The sequence below is a fragment of the Artemia sp. Qi Xiang Cuo genome, chromosome 13 (assembly GCF_049724085.1).
Source record: "Artemia sp. Qi Xiang Cuo chromosome 13, ASM4972408v1, whole genome shotgun sequence".
Classification (NCBI taxonomy): Eukaryota; Metazoa; Arthropoda; class Branchiopoda; order Anostraca; family Artemiidae; genus Artemia; species Artemia sp. Qi Xiang Cuo.
Window position 1 is genome coordinate 34,588,652 of NC_142806.1, and position 12,434 is coordinate 34,601,085.

At 36.2% G+C, this 12,434-nt stretch overlaps 1 protein-coding gene across 3 annotated transcripts in view; it reads left to right on the forward strand.

The window, feature by feature from the left end:
* LOC148945224 (uncharacterized) overlaps positions 1–5,214 on the forward strand; it is a 275,072-nt gene extending 269,858 nt beyond the window's left edge. For all 3 annotated transcript variants that reach the window (XM_089098745.1, XM_089098744.1, XM_089098747.1), the window contains one exon: positions 3,544–5,214. In XM_089098745.1, coding sequence (XP_088954871.1) covers positions 3,544–5,156 — 1,613 coding nt within the window. In that variant the 3' untranslated portion in view covers positions 5,157–5,214. The remainder of the gene's footprint in view (positions 1–3,543) is intronic.
* The last annotated feature ends 7,220 nt before the right edge of the window (positions 5,215–12,434 follow it).

The following is a 12,434-nucleotide window of genomic DNA, read 5'->3' on the forward strand; positions in this document are numbered from 1 at the left end:
GACTCTCAGGGAAAAACATTGACATGCTGCTGTTTTTGAATAGCCATTAGTTCATTTTTCTCTTTTCCTGAGCTCAAATAATTCCAAATCTGAATTTTTATTATATTCATTTATGTAATCCAACTTTACTATTATTGTTTGATTTTATGTTATTTGGATTTTGAAAAAAAAAGCTATACAAAATACCCTTTATTTACCATTTGCGTTACTGATCTTCGGCAAATCCATGAGTAGCAAAATACTGATCCGAAATATCGATATATCGAATGTCGATAGTAAAAATATCGATATATTGATCAATCAAAATATCGCCCAACACTACCGTATAGTCTGATTCGAACTTTATTTTATTTTGCCATTTGTTCTATCCCAATTTTCGCTGCGTTTCTTAGGATAGCATCGGTCAAGGTAATCCATGTAAATGGGGATAATAGCAACCCTACTTTATTCCCGAAGCCTCTCCGAATCACACTTGATCTGAAGATTTAAGCACTTTCGTGAAGCGAATGATCTATTGTGAACAATGTGACCGATGTATCCAGTGGGCTTAGCTTCGGGAAGTCGAGTATAGTCATCGGTTTAAAAGAAGCATCACGTAACGCCTGTTAAATTACAGCAGCCGTCGTTTCTCCGGCTGAACAAAAACACCCAATTAAGAAGGTATACTGGTTGAAATGAGCCTCTACAGGAGAGCTCGCAGAGAGAAGAGGGTGTCAATACGAAAAAAAACGTTGATAGTCTTCGATTATAAAGTGCCTAATCTCTGAAAGAGTTGCTGATACTGGAAGTACTTAGCGTTAAGAAAAGTTTAATATTAAATCGAATAGTTTAATATTAAATCGAATAGTTATTCGAACATCCAGTTGTTACCCAACACCTGCATATTTTTTATATAATGAAACTTAGACTAAAGGTCTGATCCGAGTTAAACATGCTCAGTTAATCCTTTCCATCTGATATTTCAGGTGCACATTTGATTCAATCTGTCTAAATCTCCTGAGAGGCCATTCAATCTTACCATCCTTATTGGTTGTTCCTCTATTCGTAGCACCCTGATTCAAGGCTATAAAGTTATATTATGTCTGTTTGGTGGAAGGGAAACTCAAGCCCTTATGAACAACATCGTCACAGACTCCTCTTTCGCTACTTGAATAACTACTTTTTGGTTACCCTGCCTTTGATTTGCTTACCAATAAAATCACTGCCAAAGAAATCCACCATTTTCAGATAAGCCTTCTAGATTGTTATTAACCTTGATAGAACTTATTATATTACTCCAAGAAAAATATTTTGGGAAATGAGATTCGGGACATTCAGGCTAAAATGTGGACAACCAGGATTTTGCTAATTTAATTTAGATAACTGAGATATTTTATTGCCTTATAAATTAATTGAAGTGTGAGGAAAACAGCAATTGACCGTTGACCACAACCTTGAGATTTCTCTAGCTCGATAAAATTAAAAGGTGTATGAGATTTCATTTTCATTTATTTTTTTTCTGGTGAGATAAAACGATTTCAATTCCAGAAACGATTTGATTTTTTTTTCTTTTTTTTTGAAAGAAAGATTTTTTGCGTAGGGGGTCGCTCTCTTGGATTTTGGTGAATTCTTTCTTTAACGACAGATACATATGTGAGTAAGCGAACACTACACTTTCTACCGTCTTAGCTGTTACTAACCAAGGCTGCCATAAATTTTTGCGAAGGAAGTTTCAAAGTGAGTAAAAAAGATACATTTCTAGTGTCCCTTTAGAAAACGGATGCTTCTTAAAATTTGCCCCTCATGCCGCTTCGTGGTTTTCGTTAATTCGCCCCCCCCCATTGTGCTATTGCACGATGTGTAAAATACTTCCTTACTGCTGCTATCAATTCATGCACCACCAAGCCGCATGTGGCCAACATAGCCGCGCAAGGTTTTCCCACACCCTAATATGCTCCCTAATCAATCTATTCCCTATGGGGTTGGTTAAACGATTTTTCATACGGATTCAACAGAATTTGAATTTCAGTTTAAGAAAGTTTAAAGCATACATTGATTGAAAATAGACATTATCTTAGCCTTGCTAAATATTGATTTTTTTTTATACAAAATTCATTTTGTAATAATAATTTATAGTAATCGTTCTTAGAAACACAGTATTTTTCAAGGGGCTGGACTTTTTTCTGTAGCTCGAATCCACGCGCTAAACTGTTCAGTTTTTCAATTCACACAGTTTTACGCATCGTATAATCCCAAAGTGATAAATTCAGAAGCATTTCGGAGCAAAGAAAACTTTTCTTACTAGGTGGTGTGCAACAAATATGGAAATGGCGTCCTAATAAACAGCTGATCCAAATATTTATACGTTCAGTTAAACCAAATATAAAATTTTTCGATGAAAGGAGACTTGTTACATTTATCAAATAATGACAAAATAACATCTCGAGCTCCACGCATAGAGATGTCACGTTCTTGATAAAATAAAGTGGACGTTGTGAATAAAAGAGGCCTGTTTTTGTTTTGTTTTTTAGAGTCTGCGCCAAAGACTAAAATAAATAGTTTGCAGCCAATGTGTTAGCAAGCCCCTATTGGAGCTTGAGACTAGTGCTCGGCTAAGTAAAGCAGCCATGAACTATCAATATATCAGCGAATAGGCTAAGATGAGACTAGACAGTGCGCGTTTTCTCTGCAAATGATTGCATGTTTATTCACAAAGACTCACCAATTTGTCCAATATTTCCAATTTTTGAAAGTGCTACTACCATTTAATTACTTAAAAAGGTATCCTCTGGATATTGCCTCTATGTTTTGACTGGAAATAATAAATTTGCTGTCGAATAGGTAATCATTCGAAAAAACCTAGCGTTTTCCGACATCAAAAAGAGACAAAGTCCTTTATAAGAATATACGAACTGTAGACGTGTAATCTCAGTTTTTCTCAATACAGAAGGATAAATCAAACTTAACGATGGTTTAATTTGCAAGAAAAAAAAATGTCAGAATATTCTTTTTTCAGTTGTGGTCTTTTTATACCCTAAAATGTTCCGGCGTCACTAAATCTGATAAAGTGTTTGAAAAAGCCTTAAAATTGCCCTTTTGGTAACACCGTTACTAACAATTCTCTAATAGCTTGCGGAAACTTATGTGTTGGTTAGCAAATTATTGTTGTCAATAATTTGTGGAAACATGATTTGCCGCGAAACTAAAAAATAGAACCTCCGAATCTAAAAAAAGATTCGGCATTGGATCCTAAAACTTTAAAATATGCATAAATTGCAATAGAAAACTGAAAAACACAAAAGTGGTACATGAATATTTTTGATTTTTTTTTATCTTAGGGCTTGTATTGCAATGTCACTTGGGTTATTTGAATAACTATGTTAACTTGTTAAACAAGCGCAGAAAGTAGTAGGGGAACAACCCTTAATGTATTAAATTAAGAAAAGAACTTCATAAAATTTAGAAACGAAGCACAATAAAGTGATGTTTAACTTACTGGATTTTTTTTTGCTTTCATTCGAAGCCTTTACCCCAACTGAAATTTATTCGTCTCTGGCTATTTAGATGACACAAAGTGCAAGGAAAGACTATCAATAACCAGCCCAGCAAGGGCTCAATCAAGAGAACAATTAGTGAAAAGCAAACAAGACATGATTCAAGAGTGGCTGCGTAACCATCGTAATCAATCAGTATCCACTGTTAACCCCTCATTCAAAAGTGGGTGGCCTAGACACGCGACTAATCAAGAAAAAGCCATGAATGAGTGGGAAAACGTGCACCACGACACCAAAGAATTCAATATAAATGATGTTAATAGTGTTAACGCTTTTCATGCAAATAATGCAAGTTTTAGATTTTTAAAGAGTGACAAAAGAATTGGAGACTTAGATACTTTTTCTGAAATTCTGAGCAGAAGGTTCAATCACTCCAGAAGGTCATCTTCTTCATCTTCTGATAGTTTGGTTTCCAATTCCTTAGACGGTGAAAATATCTACGACATGGGAACTGTGGAAGAAAGTAAAGGGGTGGTAAAAATTCGAATTGGACCTGAAGAAAAGACACCGGAAGTAACTTTCCCCAAATTGCCATCAAGTCCCAATGAATGTATATATCTTAGAAATGGTCTTCCGCTCTTGGCTTCCTCGCCTGATAGCTATGGGCTCCACAGCAACTTTTCTCCTCTAACGGACCGTTCGGAGAAAATAATTGGTCCTCTGAGATTTGACAAGAAACACCCCTCTCCAGATTACTTTAACTTTAGTACAAAAAGTAATCTTGTGAATGAGCACTTGGAGATTAATACTTTGGAAGGAAATAAACCTGAAACCTCAGACCGTAAACCTAAACGGTATAATTCTGTTATTAGCATATCAGAACCAAATTCGTCGTCCAGCGCATGTCCGTCGCACGATGTAAATAGACTAGATGTCCCTCAGCTCATTAATCCAAAGAGAAGTGAAAATTATCCTGTATGTGAAAATGTTGAAGATGCGAATCGTGAAAGCGAAAGTAAACGGTCAAATATTTCACAGTTTTATTCTGATGTTCGTAAACAAAGATGCTCTCAAAAAACTAATTTTGACATGGCTAAAAGTAAAAGGTGTGGAAGAGCTCAAAGGATATATAGTGACCTCAATGATGAATGGGATACACCCTATGATAAGAGTAGTGTCTTCGATAAATGCGAGATAAATTCAATGATCGGTCCTAAGTTTTTGTCCAATATAGCAAAGTATAGTGAAGATAAAAAAGGAGGTTGTGATTATCAGCCACCTAAATATAAAAATGGCTTGTCCAACAGTAGTTACGATGATTCGTCCGAAAGTTATTCAGAAAAGGAAGCTTCTATTTCTGAATGGGACGATGTCTTAACCGTGAAAAAAAGTATAGATCGGACTGCAGCGACTAACAAAAATATTCTGATTGAGCCATCTCGCCTTTTGATTCCCAGGCCCAAAATTATATGTTCACAAGTGTCAGTTGCCAGAGAAAGAAACGTTCATAATCTAAAGTCAAATGCATCAAATAGACGCGGATGTGATGTTAAAACTAAGCTAAAGGTTCCTGATTTGGATGAATTGAATACAGCACGAGATGAAGAAAAGTGGAAATTGACTCAGTTGTGGGATTCATGTCTTCATGGGAAGAATAGTGAGATGAATTGCGAAAATGGTTAGCAATTTTGTATAATTAAGCTCATGCAATTGATTCCCATCTTTGTAAATAAATTAGTCAGTAATACTATTTTTTGTAGCTAGGCAAGGTAGTGATCATATTTGATTAATTTCAATGCCTTTATATGGAAATTTTTCGCTCTAATTTGATGGAACACAAAGAAATAAAAATGTCGATATCATCGGAATTATAGACTATAATTGATTTTTTTTTAACTTGTCTAGCAGAAAAGAAAGACATCTAACTGTTCTGTATTTTTATAGTTTTCTAACTGTATTATTGTTGGTTTTGGGATAGATAAGAAATGATGAATGGTCCTGATAAAAATTGGTGATTGATAATACGAATTGTTTGTTAACTTTATATAATACTTGTAGCCAGGAATGTAATACTTTCCGGTGGGTTTGGAAGAGGGGGTGGGATTGTACTTGTAATACAAGCGCAAAACAGGCGAGAAAAAAAAATGGTGAGAAATGAAAAGATTTTGGGTGAGTGAAACACCAGCGCTTCCTGCATTTGTGTCTATATTAATTCTCATAATTTTTTTTTTTGGGGGGGGGAGCATTATTTTTTTTATTTTTTTTTTGGGGGGGGGGGGGGGTTGCCTCTGAACGAATTTGATGTTTATTGTTGGTCAGAGATATCTGTATAATTTACTATTGAAGTCAAAATATGGAACTGCAAAATTTTTGGTTGGTCTGGTTCCAGCATTAGAAACCAAAGCGTCTAATGAACAATTTACTTGAAAACTGTATATTGCTTAGGAACTTCCAATTTGGACCTACATTTTAAAGTTGCAACCTAAAACCAATTATAGATTGAACATTTGAGTAATGACGTTATATCTATTGCTTTTCAACCACCCCTCCCCCTAAAAACACAACACCGAAGAAAATATGATAAAAAGTTCTAGGTAGACATGCACTGCCGGATAAAGCTGTTTCCGTATACTCTTGAGTAACTGACACCTTCTTTCGGTAACGAGATAGAAAAGGGTATATACGTGTTTGCATTGACGCTCGAACAAATGATGACACAATGGTGTAAAGCTCCCTTGAAGAACGTGAAGGGGCTAATAAAAACAATGCTTTTTGTACAAACAGTCATTAACGTCATACCATACCATAGTCATTAACGTCATACCACTTTGCTTTTAAAAATAGCAATTGCTCATTGGCGATCCTACTAGTCCCACTCTGGACCACAAAAGTGGCGCCAAAAGAGCTTGAGGCCTCAAGATGAAATGGGAAGCCAAATTCGGGAACCTGACATATATGAAGAGGTAAATCTGGATAATTTAAGGCAAGCAGTCATTACACCAGGCTGAATGGGACGATTCTCCGGGTGAATGTGTAGAGTTTAAATAAAAGGTTAACATATAAAGGTTTTTTGCCTTTTAAACGTTATTACAAAAACCACTAGATATAACAATTTCCTTTCCAACGAGCCCTTAGACAGCTCTCTATTATGTTCTTGTGCCCCGCTAGCAGTGAAGAAGAAAAAAAAAGACACATTACAAAAAAAGTAATTTTTCTTTTTTTTTAAGCTGAGGGCTGTAAGTTTCCTGTATAGAGTTTGTGGCAATAACAGTTCCAATAATGTACTTTTTTTTTGATCCGACACATTTCTATTAAATTAGTTTTCAAAAAACATTTTATTATTGAGATTAATCGAGATAAAAGTTATCATTTCTGAATCATTTACAGATGTTAATTTTTTCGCACTACTGCCTCTAGGCCTACTACTAACAACTCACCGCAGCACCAAGCCACCTGAGGCCAACATAGCTACGCACGCTCCTCCTCCATCCTGATCTATTCAAAGCCTCCCTCTACACCTTCCAAAGACGTTTCCCTTAACTCTTTCTTTATGACATCCTCCCAGCCCAATCGTGGGCGAACTACTTTCCGTTTCGCCCTAGATGGTTGGCCAAAAAGAACAATCTTCGCCAATCTGTCATCCTTCATCCGAAGAACATGCCCTAGCCATCTCAATCTTTCTCTCATTATAACCGTAGAAAGTGGGATTGAACCTCACTTTTTGCACAGACTACTGTTTGACATACGCCCAGTCAGCCGGGTACCCAAAACAATCCGTTGGCAATTTCTCAGGAAAACGTAGAAAATCCCTCCGTTTTTCAGGGTGCCCGTGCTTCAGAACAATATTTGACCACTGTCATCAATGTAGCCTCCAGTATTCTAATCTTGGTTCGCAGACTTATCTTCATATTCTTTCAAGCCTTTTTCAATTGTCGTTACTCAACGTCACCTTTTCATCTTCACTTATTTCTAGCCTTAGCGACATAGTCTTCTTAACATTAATTTTCAAGCCTATTTTAGCACCCTGAACCTGCAAAACCTCTAAAAGTTCATTCATTTTGCTCACATTTTCATCTAGGCTGCTTAAATCATCAGCATAATTTAAGTCCAGGAAAGTTTTTTCTTCTCCATTTGATTCCGCGTTCTCCCATTTCTTTTCCTATGTTCTTTAAGACTAAGTCCATTAAAAGGACCCATAGAAATGGGGATAGAACGCAACCCTGCTTAACTCCTGATTTAATACGGAACCAGCTACTAACCTCATTTCCTACCTTAACCACAGCAGTGTTGTTCTCTTACATAGCACTAATCACTTTAGTGTATTTATCTAGTATACTATACAAGGGTAAGACCTCCGCTAAAGATCTTCTATCAGCTGAATTTCGCGTTTGTTCAGAATTAATAAAACTGAGGACTAAAGGCGTTTGGTGTATTAGGCATTCAATAATTAACCTAAGAGTGAAAATCTGGTCGACACATCCTCTACCGTTCCAAAAACCGCCCTGTTCTTCCCTTAAAACTTTGTCTACATCATCTCTAAGTCTAAAAAGTATCATCATACTAAGTAATTTACTACTTACAGAAATCAGGCTAATGCCTCTTCAATTATCACACTCACTGTCGTCACCTTTCTTATTCAGGGGTTTAATTAGGGTTTTCCTAAAATTGATAGGTAGTTCCTCTTTTTCAAGAATCATATTCACAGTCTTAAGTGACTTATTTCTAACCTCATAGCCATCATACTTAAGGAACTCATTTACCATACTATCATCACCCGGGGCCTTATAATTTTTTTTTCCCTTTTAGTACTGTCACTAATTCTTGCTCACTAAATAAATCTTTTTACACATCCAAGGCGTCACAAACTTTTTCATTTTCCTCTATATCTTTTCCTGTAACTCTATCGCGCTTTACCACACTCTCAAAATGTTCTGCCGATCTCTCTTTAACTTTTTTCTTCTCCCTAATTATGGCCCCGTTTCTATCTTTAACTGGACAAGTCCAGATTGACTACTCCCTTTTAATTTATTAACATGCCAGTGCAATATTTTACTGTTATGCCGTCTAGCTGCATCTTTCAGATCCCCGGAAATTGTATCCATGGTCTCCACGTCACACCTCCTTAGTTCTTATTTTAATGCTTTCTTCACTTTCTTTACATTTCTCTTATTTCCATATGATCTATCACTAAGATAATTCTTGTTCAAGCCCCTTCTTTCTATTCAGCATAAAGCCTTTTCACTGATATTCCTAGCTGCGTTTCTAACTTTCTTCCCTAAGACACTATCAGCAACTTCACAAATTATTTTCCTAAAATTATTCCGTCCATTTTCCACTTTGTAAATTTTTAAACTCTCCAGATTAGTATTCAACTTTTTTTTTTATCCGCGTTTTTTTAATTTTCGGTTACTTTGAGCCGTGGTTCGTTCTTTACTTTGTTGCAGCATTTGCTGTTACCATTATATAGCCTATTGGAGATTTTTTTCCCCTTTTGTCCGTACTTCATACAGTTTAAATGGTTGGGACCGTGAATAATTACACAGCTGTCAAATATTGAATCTATGCACAGCTTTTGAAACTCAGAAAGGAAATCAATAAAAGCGTTTACTAGCAGGGCTAAAAGCGCTAAGTGGCTGGTATTTTGTATAAGATAATATTCGAAACAATAGAAAGCGTTCTTCCAAACCAAATACGTTTGCTAGAGGGCACATTTGTCAGTACAGCAAAGAAAAAAAAAGATTTTAGGGCATGTAGTGAAGTTGTAAAAGCCATCAGGTTACTGGCGGGAAGTAAGGTCCTTAAGGCTACTTTGGGTGCTTGACTTGCTCAAACCGTCACTTGTGCGGTATCTTCAAGCTTTCAAAAAGAGCAAGCTATGTATCGCAATTCTGTTTTTTGAGTTGTCTGGGGCTCTAGAATATTATTAGCAATATCGTTACACTGTTCACTCGGTTGCATATAGTCAGCACTATCTTCTGTAAAATGTTGTGTTATATAATTATAAGAAAAACGTCATAGTAGGCCCTAATTCGGCTCTATTTTTAATATACAAGTGTCTCCTAGTATCTCCTTTTTACAAAACAATCAACCTTAACGGCCTCTTATCTTATCCGTATATGAAAGGGACTCCCCCTCCTCAACGCATCACTCTTTATGCTTAAGTTTGACTCTTTGTCACAACTCTACTTTTTAATACAACAAAAACTTTAGCGTAAAGAGCAAGACGTATATCCCCTTGATAATAACCCTGGAACATCTCCACATGAAAAATTTTTGCAAAGAGAATGTAAGACAAATAAAAAGAATATCGTATAGTAATTCTGTCAAATCCCTCCAGTGTAACATTTCCACGGGAATATTCACCCCCCCCCTCCCAGAAATTTCCCTTCCCAGGGAAGATTCTTCATATAGAAATCCACCCCAAGCACCCCCCCCCCCCCGAAAAATGTCTATATACTTCCTCATAACAAATACTATACGTAAACAATGGGCGAATTTGATAACTTACAGGCCTCTCTCCACGGATTCTGGGGTGTCATTTTACGCATTAAGACATAATTATTTGATCTTTTAACTACTGAACAAAATGGCTGGGTCAAAATTTTGATCAGATTATTTTGGGGAAAAAATGGGCGTGGGAGGGGGAGTGATCTGTCTTCTGGCAAAAATAACAAAATTCCACATTTTTGCAGATAGGAGCTTGAAACTTCTACAGTAAGGTTTTCTGGAAGGCTGAATCTGATGGTGTTATTGTCATTAGGATTCCTTTAATTTTAGGGGGTGTTTGTCCCTATTTCAAAAATCAGCCAAATTTTCTCAGGCTCGTAACTTTTGATGAGTAACACTAAACTTAATGAATCTTATATATTTGGAATCAGCATAATAAGCTTATTCTTTGATGTATCTATTGATATTACAATTCCGTTTTTTAGAGTTTCGGTTACTATTGAACCGAGTCGCTCCTTAATTTCAGTTCGTTACCATGAACTGTTTGATCCTATAAAGATGCCAAAACCCACTGTAGCGATAATTTCCTGCCCAAAATTATCACACTAAATAAAGAACATCCCTCATTTACCGTTTAACGTAGGCTATTAATAAACGCCGTACAGTAATAGAAAACACTGTTGAAGCTAGCTTTATGAGGCAAATTAACATAGTCGTTCCTGTTCAATGTGAGCAGAAAGCTCTGCATACTCCTAGAAAAGGAAGCAGAGTTCAAGACATTTTGCTTAATAATACATTTGAGTTGGCAACCTTACAAAAAGTGCGGGTTACAGTGTTCACGATTGGCCTTTGAACTGTTACAAAGTTTTTAATTGATGCGAACTGGGATATATTCAAAGGGACGGCTTGTATCTTGTTTTGCTGTTTACTTTTATTGTAACATTACTCGCCAGCTAGGAACTGTCTCCTTAGATTTCAAAGATTACATATCTGGATAATTGAAAGTAAAGAACAATATAGTTGTGGTCAATTTATTATTGGTTACCTTTCGCACCATCAAATAGTTGCGATGACCAGAATCCTCACAACTTGGTCTAATTAGCCTCTTTCCTGAGAATAGGGAGACTTAAATGCCTCTGTTTTCTTCTTCTGTTTTTTTCCTCCCTAGGACATCGTACTGAAGGAGATGTCGTAGAAACTCCACCAAGAACTAATTCGAAAGGAAATCATGATCTCTACAAACTTTTGAGATATAAATTTGATTGAGGCAAGTAGCTGTCTAGTTTTTGGCAAAAAGCATCGCATAATATGGTGTCTCAGAAATAGACAAAGGTGGGAAATAATTGCTATATTATTTGAATTGGCATGTCTCAAAACTCATGTCCTGATAGTCACTCATGATGCCTTAGCTCAGGGGGATAGTAGTCCATCGTTTTCTTGATTCTTTAAAGTATCGGAGAATCGAGGGCGTATTCGTAGAGACTTAAGCAAGGGCTCATTCCAAAGAAAGTCTTGGATGTTACTAATTATTTTGAGATTAGTTTGACCGTGGTGAAATATTGGCACCTTTTAACTGCAAAAATTAATTATTTCAAAAATGTAAAAAGCTGAAAAATTCAACACTTTATTATTAATCTCGATATGTTTAAAAACTACTTTGTATTTTCTTCCATATCCTTGACCTCCTATTTGAAGGACATCAGCTCTTCCTTTCTGAATTATTCACCTTCTAATGAGAGATTTGGTGTAACTTGTTTGTTTGAAATCCCAATTATTTAGAACATTTATTTTGTACCCTTTTCTCTGCGTGGGAGGGGGCCTAGTTGCCCTCCATTTTTTTGGTCATTTAAAAAGGGCACTAGAAATTTTACTTTCCGTTCCAATGAAACCTCCCACGATATTCTAGGACAACTGGGTCGATACGATCACCTCTGGGAAAAAAAACAACAAAACAAACAAACGAATAAACACACATCCTTGATCTTTCTTCTGGCAAAAAATACAAAATTCCACATTTTTGCAGATAGGAGCTTGAAACCTCTGCATTAGGGTTCTATGATACGCTGAAGCTGATGGTGTGATTTTCATTAAGGTTCTATAACTTTTAGGGGGTGTCTTCTCCTTTTTTTCGAAAATCAGGCAAATTTTCTCAGGCGCGTAACTTTTGATAGGAAAGACTAAACTTGATGAAAGTTATATATTTTAAATCAGCATTAAAATATGATTCTTCTGATGTTTCTCTTGGTATCAAAATTCCTTTTTTTTAGTTTCAGTTACTATTGAGCCGGGTCACTCCTTACTTACAGTTACCACGTTACTGTTTGACAAAAGACAAGCCGAGGCAAAAGTTAAAGGTCCAATAAAAAAAATTTAATTTTAAAAAGGCACTACTTCTAATTTAAGGTTCATTTGGGCATCATGACATAAAGAATAGGCTCAAATTTTCTGAGTTTAGAAGACAAGAGACAGTGAGAATCCATATATATTGGCCTCCCGCGTGCCAGGTATTACGTT